This window comes from Podarcis filfolensis (genome assembly GCF_964270895.1).
Source record: "Podarcis filfolensis genome assembly, chromosome: 14".
Classification (NCBI taxonomy): Eukaryota; Metazoa; Chordata; class Lepidosauria; order Squamata; family Lacertidae; genus Podarcis; species Podarcis filfolensis.
Window position 1 is genome coordinate 34,970,985 of NC_139616.1, and position 12,338 is coordinate 34,983,322.

A 12,338-nucleotide genomic window follows, 5' to 3' on the forward strand; every position below is an offset into this window, starting at 1 on the left:
ACTTTTTCCTTTCTTGGTGTAATTTTTAAGACCTGAACTTCAATAAAGCTTTTGATGGGCTTCCCCCGCCCTTCCTCTCCATCTGCCTGGCCAGGGTGAAATATTTTGGTGGTTTCTGTAAAGGAAGCTTGATAAAGGAATTCTCAGTGAGAATAAGATCCTTTCTGGACTGCCCCTGAAACAGGAGCCACAGTGCAGGAATTGTTCTCTGTAGATTGTATCAGACTTCAGCTCCGTTGGTTTTGCCAGAAGTAAATATTCCTGCAGAGGGCAAACACTTGGTGTGCCTGAAAGCCAACCCTTGTCAAGAAGAAAGAACTGGTTTCCTCTTCTGCGGTCCTGTTACAAATTATTCAAGGAGATCTCCCTTGTCCTGAGTTCTTCGGCAAGCAATTATAAATAGAGTAAAATTTGAACAATACCTTGTACATCAAAGGTTGCTTATTTTGGTAAGACGCACATATGAAGATTAAACATTTTAACCATGGTTGTCCCCCGCCCCGGTTGAGCAAGAGCAAGTCTCCCATTTTTGAATGCTTAAACCATGGTTGGGATGGCCAACCAGCATGTGAAACCATACTTTGTGGACAAGTCTGTTTAAACATGGTTAAGCACTACGTGAGCGCTGAACATACCATGGTTAAGACAGGATGGTAACAAAAATAATTTGAAGGTGTAAGTTTTTCACTTTTGAATGCAGCATTTTGCAGATACAAGAGTAGTAGCATTAAGGACATCGGGAATTAGTTCACACTTAGTTATAAAGGCATCACATATGTTAGATAAAGAATTAGAAATTTGCTTCAAATGGGGTTTTTTTGGGGGGGGGGGAGCCTTGTCTCTGCTTATGTGCTGTAACTTCAACCAGTGCTGAATCAAAACAGTGACCCTCTTGGCACATAATGCCAATCTATAGCACTTTGTGTCTTCTCTGGTTCTGAAAAAAAAAGAAGCACAGAAAAAAGCCAATGGATTTGGTGTTGGCAACAGGATCCTGATCTTTCAGAATAATTGAAAGCCAAGCTTCTAGTCTTTATGATTGCAAGTACGGGCTTTAGAGAACTTTTCTGAACTGTGACAGGAGGTGTGTTCATCCCTACAAGTGATCTCAGAAGACCTATGTGGAATACAGGAAAAGGAAACAAATCTATGCTGCTTTTGAGGGGGCGTGTCGCTAAGTCTTTCAGTCTTTCATTGTTGAGGAGCCTGACAGTAACGGGGAGACAGCCCTGTATGTCCTTTTTGCTGGCCTGGCCTTTCACCCAACCTTGCTTGAAGCTCTTTGAGGACGGGGGGCTGTGGTCCAGCATGATGGCTAAAAGAAGGGAGACACCAGCCTTGGCCCAATGTGCAGGCTTGGGCTGATGGGATATGTCGCGCGAAACATCTGGAGGGTGCTAGGTTGGCGAAGGCTTGTATACAGTAGGTCTACTGTCTTCCTGGAGGGTGTCGGCCCCGTTCTATACAGCCTTGTGTGTGTGCTTTGGCTCAGATCCCACCCATTCCTTCCTGTTTGAAAAGCTTGGGCTCTTGACAGAAACAGTATCCTTGCTCCCCCCCCCCCCCGCCTTGTGCCCAGCCAAATCCATATGGTGAAACCCTTGATTTAGGAGGGGCAATACGTGCTATTACATACAAGGCTCCTGTTCTCAATTGCACCTCTTGTTTTTCTTTCTGGTTTGGGTTTCTCCTGCCAACTTCCTCTCTGCGATGCACACTTTTCTCAGTTCATTTTAACTGGCGCCCGTGCGGGGATCTGAAATCCCTTCTTCGTTGCTTCAGTACAGAACAATATCAATAATGGAAACATTTCACCTAGAGGCAAGGAATGTGCTTCCTGGCACCCTATGCATAACCTTCTGTCTAAGGAATGTGTGTGTATGTGTGTCCCGGGCTGCCTAACACACACATAGAGAGTGTGTGTCTCTGTATTACACAGTCTGTAAATGCTAAGCTCATGAAGTTGTTCCAGATGCTGCTGGACTCCATTTTCAGCAGTCATGATCAATGGTCAGGAATGATGGAGGTCTTTGTCCAGCCACATCTGGAGGGCCACAGGTTCTCCAACTCCATGCTAAGCTTATAGCTCTGTGTGCTTAGGTGCACTCTTCTGGGGTTTGCATCTTCCGGAGCTGACCCATGGCTTTGCAGACTGGTTGCCATCCTAGTCCTTAGAAATCCATACTTTCGCCATGAAGAGCTTAAGGTGATGTTGGCTGATGATTTTATTCCAGAAGGGGATAGCTTGTTGCCCCCTCCAAAGCTGGATAGCTTGTAGGTATGTGTGGTTGGGTTTATGAGACTTAACCCCATCATAAGCATACATGGGATTGTAGGGTTAATGTTATAGCTCTCTCCCAAGTTTGATAGAAGTTAAAACAACCCTTTTGAACAGCACAATAAACTTTACCTGCACAGTCACTTCCCTGGAAAGGATCTTGCTTTTTTGGTGTTATCCCACCTTTCCTCCAAGGACTTCCAGGGTGGAATCCATGCTTCTCCCCTTCCACATTTTATCCTCTTAAACAGCCTGGGGAAGTAGGTTAGGCTGAGAGACAGCCTAAAGTCACCCAATTAGCTTCCTGAGTTAGGGGATTGGATCCTGGCTTCCCAGGCCCTAGTGTAGCACTCAGAGAACTACACCACACTGGATTAAACACCAAGGCTTCAGTGTAGCAATCAGATTGATTGCTATCTAAAAGATTATTATTTTTAAAGAATCATTATCAGTATACTCAGTCTGACCCAACAGATAATTGGCTAAGTTTTGTTTTAACTTGGATAGAGAACCTGCCTTTGCTCCCTTTATAATTCGCCATTGCTGTGATTGGATAGGGTCCCTGGAGGGGATTTTTTAATGATTGATTGATTGGCTATAATTGCAATAGAACGGAAACGTGCTCCTGGCAAAATGCAGGGTTGCATATTAACAGACGTTTAATCCCGCAGTTAGCTTGGTTAACAACAGGAAAGCAGAAAGGGCTTCTGAGCTGGGTTAGCAAACCGGACAACCTGAGCTGTTGGTGATTTGGCACCTTACCTGTGGGTTGTGGCTCCTTCCAGGGAACACCTCCGGGAACTGTAACGTTTTGCATTATTAGCATTGCAGAGCTTAGTTTTGGGGAAGGGCCATAGCTTAGTGCTTAGACCATCTGCTCTGCATGCAAAATAGTGAGAATCCACCTTGATGTCTTGGAAAATGTTGAATGGGGCTAATACAGAGCAACTGATAAAGCAGGCTGATGCATAGATGATAAATCCACTTCAAACATGCTTTGTGTTAGCAGCATGTTGCTGTATACACCTGCAATAAAACAGCAGTCTGGATGGAGTTCAGGGTCCCCTGCGTGCAATACGTCTGTGGCATGTACCTTCCCACACCCCGAAAATAATGGGAGGATCCCTCTGCATCATGGGAGGAACAAAAACATGTTGCTTTCCCCCCATGCTGTTGCTCCAGTTCAGAGACAGCCAGTGTGGTGCTATTTGGGTGTTACTGCACCCCAGTTACCTCCTGTTCCCATCAGCCCCAGTCAGCACGGCCAGTGGTCAGGGGAGCTGTGGTCCAGCCGCACCCACAGGACACCCCAATGGCTATCATCTGCCAAGGCTATAATAAAAACTAGGTTGTGGGATATTGAATGCTAAGAACTAACAGTAGCAGCAGAGAAAACATGTTCCCCTCTTTATTTTCAACTTTATTGGGCACATAAAACTAACCACAATTACCTTGAATTTCTGCTTAACCCTCAAGAAAGAAGGGCATTTTTGCTGGCCAGGTTTAATTCAAATCCATCAAACCTCCTTTGGGGAAGGTTCTCAGGCAGGGTGGAAGGAGAAAGAACTTGCCCATGTGGAGACCACTTGGTGGAAACCCTTACACATATGGTTCTTAATTGTAAACTATATGCTGATCTCCGCCAGCAATTTCTAGATCAACTCTGTATCCCAAAATGGAAACCAGAGTTGGAGGTCATACAGTTTCTATTACTGGGGAATGATCAGGAGCTCACCAAGTTAGTGGCTAAATATCTCTATTTGGTTTTTTCGTCAAAATACACTGCAGACTTCTGATCTCCCTGGAGACCTAGAGATATGACGATAGACTGCTCTGCCTCCTTTCTTTTAGCAAATGTTTTGTGCCACTGGGGAAGTGGTAATTCTGTATTGATTTGTTTTGGAAGTTTGTATGTGATGCCAATAAAAGGTTTGATGATGATGACCTCCCGTTCCCATTAGCCCCAGTCAGCACGACCAGTGGTCAGGGGTGAATGGGAGCTGTGGTCCAGCCGCACCCACAGGGCACCCCATGGGCTACACCTACAATTAACCACGATGGCTTCCTCCACTGTTGGAGGCAGTATGCCTCTGAATGCCAGTATTGGAGTACGCCCATTGCTGTTGCACTCAAGTCCTGCATTCAGGCTTCTCAAGGGCACCTGGTTGTCCATGGCGAGAATGAGATTCAGGACTAGATGGGCCTCCTTTGGCCTGATCCGGCAGGGCTCTTTATAGGTTTATGAGAGAGGCGATACTGGCTTGGGGAGCCTGGCTGCCTTGCTTCCTGACTTGGGACAGCTGGCAGCTTGGGAAATTTAGGAAGAGGGGGCTTCAGCATCATATCTGCCTAATGGTAGAGCCGGCCCCACCTGCCTAATAAGGGGCTTCTGAGGGTGCTCTTGCCTGCCGGTTGCTTATAGTGTGCCTTTTTGCCTCCCCGTGGCGCTTGCTGTCTTAGGCCATGATGCCAGGGAAGAGAATTATCCTCCTAAGAGAAAACGGCTGTTTAGTATGAAGCCCGTATAAGCTTCACGATATCCGATTATGGGTTGCGCTGTGCCATATGGGTGCCATTTAGTGTACCTGCAAGATATTAAGCTTTTTAGTTGGCCTGCTCTTTGAGCGCCTAAGTGCATTATATCAATAAAATCTCGTTTAAAATCTGGCACAGAATGGCTTGAATCGGGGTTTTTCCTTGCTTCTCTGCACATGGTTTTCATTAGGTAGAACATGCATTTGATGGAGCAGACAAAGGGATGTGTGTTTCCTGTCTCTTGTCCTTTCCTTCTGGTATTTGGGGAGAGTAAATCAGACACCTGACTAAGTTTGAGGGCCCAGCTCATAGGGCAACTTCAGAACTTCATGTGATGAAAGTTCACCAAGAGAAATGCCGAGGTGGTGAACACCACCGTAAGCAATTTCTCCCTTTCCTAAAACAGCTTGCAAATCAGTTGCAAATTAACGTGACAGTGTGTTATTCTGTAGTGCCCCTTTCTCAAAACTTCTGATCTGCTTCCTGTTTGTTGTGTGCTGAAAGCAAAACTTTCCGCAGAGGAATGCAAGAACGGCAGAAGTCTGCATGCATCTTTTTACTTTTCCGTGCTGCTGATGGGCTCAAGGGTTGATGTTACCTGTAGATGCTGTAATTTCCACATGCCCTGAACGGTACAGAAAGGAAGTGATGACTGATGGCTTTTGTGAGGGTTGAAATGAGTCACTGCGTGTGAGTGCATTGGTGGGAGACTTTCACTCCCCAAACAACTAAAAAACATTTGGGGGTGGCGGCAGCAGCAGGGGGGTGGGTGGGAGCTGATGCTATTAATCTAGACTAGAGGTGAGGAACTTCAAATGTGGCCCTCCAGATCTCTGTCTGCTTCTCAGGACTCTTCCCAGGCCACAGCCCTCACTGGTCTTGCCTCACATCTTCCTTGGGTGTTTTTGCCTGGCTGGAAATGGGCCCTTGAATTTGGACAATCCCTGGTTGCTCAGATGGAAGATCCACTGCCCAGGTTGGCTTCTGCTCCAGCACTGGCATGTGGCCCTGGGGTGATGCCCAGAAAATATTATGTGGCCCTGTGTCTGGAAAAGAGTCCCCATCCCTGGTAAAGGCCACCTCCAAGATTTTTTTAGTAAAAGCCACATCATCCAACACAAGCCCTAGTCAGAGCAGACCAATTGAAGTTAATGAACATGACTAACATAAGCCTCTTAATTTCAGTCGGTCTATGAGTAGGATGCTTAACCTGACTTCTGCACTAGATTAGATTATTTCTAAACTCATTTATTCAAAGTATTTTATATTGGGTGGTGAGGTGGTGGGAAGGATTCTCAGAGCAGCTTGCAGATGTACAGTAGTACCTCGGGTTAAGTACTTAATTCGTTCCAGAGGTCCATACTTGACCTGAAACTGTTCTTAACCTGAAGCACCACTTTAGCTAATGGGCCCCCCACTGCCGCCGCGCCGCCGGAGCACGTTTTCTGTTCTCATCCTGAAGCAAAGTTCTTAACCTGAAGCAGTATTTCTGGGTTAGCGGAGTCTGTAACCTGAAGTGTATGTAACCTGAGGTACCACTGTATCAGCAATAAAGATAGCTCCTGACCTTAGATATACAGTCAAAGAGTTGCATCCAGATAAGTTCTACTTGGAGTAAACCCATCGAAACGAAAAGACCTAGGTTAGTCACACTCATTAACTTCATTGAGTCTACACTAGGTATGGCTAATGTTGGACACAACCCAAGGACCACAACACACAAGGAAAAGTGATTGGGAGGGGAAAGGGGGGCGGGAAGCAAAAGCAAATGCTGGTGCTTGTTCCTAGTTGCGGAATTCCCAGAATGCAAACTATTGAAAGGCAGGAGGAGTTCAAATTTGCTGGTCTCTCAGCTGAGCCAGTGGAGAATCCCTGCTGCCTCATCTCTCCCTCTGATACTGCTTGATTCTAAATACCCCCTTTCTGCCTCCCAGTTACGTTGCCAGAACCCCGGCGCCTGCTAACCTGATTTCCGCCACTTCCCACTAATTGCTACGTGGTTACAAAAATTTTCTATTACGGGCATTGTTTTGTCGAGCTTCTAAATGTAGAACCCTCTTAATTGGGACACCATGTCAGGCTGCGTATTGTCCCCAAAAAACACAGCTGGTACCAAATATAAAAGGCCTTTTAAAGGGGCATGATTATTGCAACAGCTTACTAAAAATAAGTCCCCTCGTTTCAAAATTTCTAGCAGGTGAAATGTTCAAAACACCTTGCATGAATTATTTTGGGGATGCTTACAGCTTAAAGTGGTACGATGCTGCTTTAAATGCATAGTGCAGAAATGCACCTTAACCCTGTTAGATTCTGTTCTGCTCTTTCTTGACAGCCCTCCAGGAAAGTATTATCTAAAGCAGGCATAGGCAAACTCCGGCCCTCCAGATGTTTGGGACTACAGTTCCCATCATCCCTGACCACCGGTCCTGTTAGCTAGGGATGATGGGAATTGTAGTCCCAAACATCTGGAGGGCCGGAGTTTGCCTACGCCTGGTCTAAAGCCCAAGCTTAGGCTCTAGTCTAGCTGTGTAAACCTGGATCATTGATTTACTTTTGGGTTTTTTCCCCCTGCAGGTGAAAGACCTGACCAAGTTCTTAGACCCCGCTGGGCTTGGAGTAATCAGCTTTGAAGACTTCTATCGAGGAATCTCAGCTATCAGGAACGGAGGTTGGTTTTTATTCTTAGGCCCCAAGATTGGGAGGAAGGCAGCCCAAGCACTTCCTGAACCTTTCGTGCATCGAGGCATTTCCTGACATTGTTGATGTACCCCATCCCCTCCCCCAGGGTATTTCATGCCTCTTCCTTGAAATGTCAGTGTCCTCCTTTGAAAGAAATAAGAGATAAGGGTGTGTGTGTGTTCGTTTAGGTCATTACTGCAATGCGCTCTCTGTGGGGCTACCTTTGAGGGTGACCCGGAAACTACAACTAATCCAGAGTGCGGCAGCTAGACTGGTGACTGGGAGTGGCCACTGAGACCGGTCCTGAAAAATCTTAATTGGCTCCCAGTACGTTTCCGAGCATAATTCAAAGTGTTGGTGCTGACCTTTAAAGCCTTGGCCCAGTATATCTGAAGGAGCGTCTCCACCCCCATCGTTCTGCCCGGACACTGAGGTCCGGTGCTGAGGGCCTTCTGGCGGTTCCCTCACTGCGAGAAGCAAAGCTACAGGAAACCAGGCAGAGGGCCTTCTCGGTAGTGGCACCCGCTGTTATGTACTGAGTCCTGTGGAATGCCCTCCCACCAGATGTCAAAGAGATAATCAACTACCCGACATTTAGAAGACATCTGAAGGCAGCCCTGTTCAGGGAAGTTTTTAATGTGTGGCACTTTAATGTATTTTTAATCTTTGTTGGAAGCCGCCCAGAGTGGCTGGGGAAGCCCAGCCAGATCGGCGGGGTACAAATAATAAATTATTATTATGATGATTGTGTACTAGGGAGTAACACAGGGAGTTGGGAGGGAAGGCATTGTGCATCACTAAATTATGGAATCCGCTCCCACAAGAAGCAGTGGTGGTCACCAATTTGGATGGCTAATCATCTCTGGTTAAAAGATGGGTTTGGAGAGCAGTACTGAGAAAGGACTGTATCTGTCACTGCAGGGCTGCTGCCAGTCAGAGCAGACAGTAAAGGACTAGATGAACTGACTGGCCAGTGCTGTGTCACATGCGCCAAGTTCCAGTCTGTTTCTGAGTGTTGACTTGACTACTTTTTGTCTCAAGGCAATTCCAGGTTCATGGCTCTTGTATTCATATACAAAGCCCTCAAGCACTGTTGGCAGCTCCCCTGGGTCTCAGAAGCCTGATTGGCCTCAACGAGAAGTTGTGACATTTCGTGTTGCTGCTCTCATGCTTTAAGAACGTAAAAGGAGCCTGCTGGATCAGGCCAGTGGCCCATCTAGACCAGCATCCTGTTCTCACAGTGGCCAACCAGATGCCTGTGCAGGAAACCAGCAAGCAGTGCCTGAGAACAAGGGCGCTCTCCCTTCCAGCAACTGGGATTCAGAGGTATACTGCCTCTGACTGTGAAGGTGCAGAGCACAGCCTCCATTATGACTAGTAGCCATTCAGAGCCAGTGTGGTGTAGTGGTTAAGAGCGGTAGTCTTATAATCTGGTGAACCAGCTTCGCGTCTCTGCTCCTCCACTGCAGCTGCTGGGTGACCTTGGGCCAGTCACACTTCTCTGAAGTCTCTCAGCCTCACTCACCTCACAGAGTGTTTGTTGTGGGGGAGGAAGGGAAAGGAGAATGTTAGCCGCTTTGAGACTCCTTCGGGTAGTGATAAAGCGGGATATCAAACCCAAACTTTTCTTCTTCTTCTTCTTATCCTGCACGAATCTGTCCAATCCTCTTTTAAAGGCATCCGAGTTGGTGGTCATCACTGCCTCCCGTGGGAACAAGTGCCAGAGTTTTAACTATGAACTTATATGAAGAAGTCCTGAATTATCTGTCCTGAATTATCCAATGTTCAGCTTCACTGAATTTCCATGAGTTCTACTGTTATGAGAGAGGGATCAAATCTTTCCTCTATCCACTCCCTTCATTCATGCCATGTATAATTTCATAAGCTTCTAGCATGTTGCCTCTTACTTACTTTTTCTCCTTCAAGCTAGGAAGTCCCAAATGTTGCAACCTTCCCTCACAAAGGAAATCTCTCCACCCCCTTGATCATTTTGGTAGGCCTGTTCTGAACCTTTTCCAACTCTACAATATCCTTTTTGAGGTGAATACTCTTTTCAGCAAGCATCTTTGCTGTTGACTTTCAGACATTACTTGAAGACCTTTTCATGCTGCGAGGCCTGTGCAGGTGCTTAAACTTCTTTGATTAATCCATTTTAATGACTATTTTGTATTGTTCTCAGCGGCATTTTATGTTCTGTCAAACTTAAGTGTCTTACAGGGCCTTGATATTTGAGTTGGCAGCATATAAATACTTTCTATAAAGTCATAAAAGATAAATACTCCCTTGCAATGTGTAGAGCGTCCGAAGGTTGCCGCTTTGGAATGCGCCACGCTGTCCTCTTTGTATCTGTGGCCAGGAGGACTGAAAATTCTGTTCTGTGCTACAGAACCATGGGCACATCAGAGGAAACACTAACTTTAGAATCTTCGAAAATTGACATCGGAACAACCTCTGCTCAGTTCCAAACACTTTAGGGGCAATTGTCCCAGGATAAAGCTGTCACTACAAATGTATGTTTAAAAGATACAGCTTGGGAGGGGGCAATGGAAGTCTTACGAGTGTTTGCGCTATGCTCTCTAGAACAGCTTTCTCGGAGACATGGCTTCAGGTTTCTTTCCATAATTCATTGCTTGCAGTATCATGGTGTTGCGCTAATTAGATAGAAGTAACAGCTAACAAAACCCTTTAATTCAGGGCTCCCTTAACTATGAGTATTTGGAGTTGCATAATTTTGGGCTTTCTTACAGTGGCTGAATTTGAAGTATCCATCAAACCCTGTTCTTTCTTTCTTCCTGTCGACAACTAGAGACATTAAGAGATTCCAGAGCCTCTTGGTTTGAGAATAGTGGTAGTTTCTCCCAAGGTGTTGGTACTGGGACAGCAGGTGAAGGTGGCACCTCATTTGGAGTAATGTGCTGAACATAGGAATATGCCTTATACTGAATCTCAAAGTATTGGTCTATCCAGCTCAGAATTGTCCACACTGTGTGAGAGTGGCTCTCCAGGGTATCAGACAGGGTCTTCTCCCAGCCCTACCTACAGATACCAGTGATTGAACGTGGGCCTTCTGCATGCAAGACAGATAGATGCTCTAGGACTGAGGATTCAAGCACAAGAGCACCATCCCCTTCTGTGGTTTCCAGCAACTGGTATTCAGAAGCATTTGCCTTCCACTGCGGCAGCTGAGCATAGCCATGAAACTGAAGCAGGGGAGAAGCCCAGTTCCTGGCAATTTGGCAGCCTTGAGGCGTGATGTGTTTCCGATGCCTACCCTGCACAAAGCCGTTGTTGGCTTCCTCCCGACAGCAATTCTTAAAGCTTCCACTGGTGAAGCAAGCAGGTTTTGCTGACTAATGTCACACCCGAAAGTACATGATGCAGTTGGCAACAAACAAAATATCTTTTTTTATACCTAGCCTTTCTTGCTTAGTCTGCTGACACAAATGCTAACTTTCTTCCCACCCCCTTGTGATATATCTGCATTGCAGTTCACTTTTTCTCAGCTGAAGGGAAATTGGAAGTTGTTTGGTCACATGGATGGGTAGGGCAGGGGGAAACTCCCTACCTGGAATTAATTTTTATATATATATACAATAATATCAGATCCAGATTGTTTAAGACTCTAAACTATAAGCCAAAGTTGTCCTTGGCTCAAATGCTGCTTCTGTGAACATGCTAGGGCAAAATCCAGTGGTGGTAGAGCCCAGAAATGATAGTCAGGCTGAACCACATCAGATTGCTGATGAGCGAACTCCTTTGTGCACAAACCCCACCCCACCCCCAATAAAAGAAAAGAAATTCTTTATAAGTGGAAAGCTAGTGGAAAGGTAAAGGACCCCTGGACGGTTAAGTCCAGTCAAAGGCGACTATGGGGTTGCGACGCTCATCTCACCCCTTTTCAAACACCCTCGCTTGTGGAGTGTTCCCTCAGCCTCCTCTCCTCTTCCCTCTCCTTAGGACAGCCTCTCTGGGCAGCCACTGCTGCTGCTCCTGGTCTCTGAGCTGCCCCTCCCCAATCCCAAGGAGACGTGCTTCCTCACAGTGCCCCACAGAGGCCTTGGAAGCACCCCTTGGCCAGCCCCAGAGGCACCATTCGCCTGGGGAGCACGTAGCCAGGGCTACTGATGCAGCAAACGGCTGTGCAAGCCTTTGGGAGGCAGAGAGGGCATCAGGGGAGGGAAGGAAAGAAAGAGGGACAGAGGCCATGTTGCCCGCGGCACCCCTGACCATTATTCAAGGCACCCCAGGGTGCCATGGCACACTGGTTGAAAACCACTGATTTGTCATCATCAGCAAACTTGACTACCTCACTGCTCACTCCTAATTCTAGACTGTTTATGAGCCAGTTAAAAAGCACAGATTCCAATACCAATCCTTTGGAGGGAAACTCCATTTTCTACTTCTCTCCATTCAGAGAATTGCCCATTTATTCTCACTCTTTGCTTCCTGCAGCCTAACCAATTCCTGATCCACAAGAGGACTTCTCCTGTTATTTCTTGTCCGCTAAACTTACTCAGGAGTCTCTGGTGAAGTCCGTAAAGACAACCTTAAGACTAAGGAGGAAGAAGCTTGCAGGATAGACTCCTCCCGCATTTTCACCAGTGATCTGGCGGTCTTCATAGCCTCTACTTTCTCTACTAGCTTAGCAGCATTTGAGCAGATGATCCAATGTGTTGACCTACTTTTTCCGAGAGGAGAAGCGGCAAGGAAGTTTGTAACAGTGATGTCGGTTTGCCTTTGCTACTGCAAACTCAAAATGGGGATGGCAGGAAGCTACCCAGATGTGGAGCATTGAGGTCGTTGCGTTGACATCACAGCCTTGAGGCTCCAGCCGAATGAAGGATTT

The 12,338-nt window shown here is 46.5% G+C and overlaps 1 protein-coding gene across 14 annotated transcripts in view; it reads left to right on the forward strand.

The window, feature by feature from the left end:
* Positions 1-12,338, forward strand: part of RAB11FIP3 (RAB11 family interacting protein 3) — a 98,295-nt gene that overhangs the window by 22,986 nt on the left and 62,971 nt on the right. For all 14 annotated transcript variants that reach the window (XM_083584973.1, XM_083584971.1, XM_083584982.1 and 11 more), the window contains one exon: positions 7,388-7,481. In XM_083584973.1, coding sequence (XP_083441099.1) covers positions 7,388-7,481 — 94 coding nt within the window. The remainder of the gene's footprint in view (positions 1-7,387; positions 7,482-12,338) is intronic.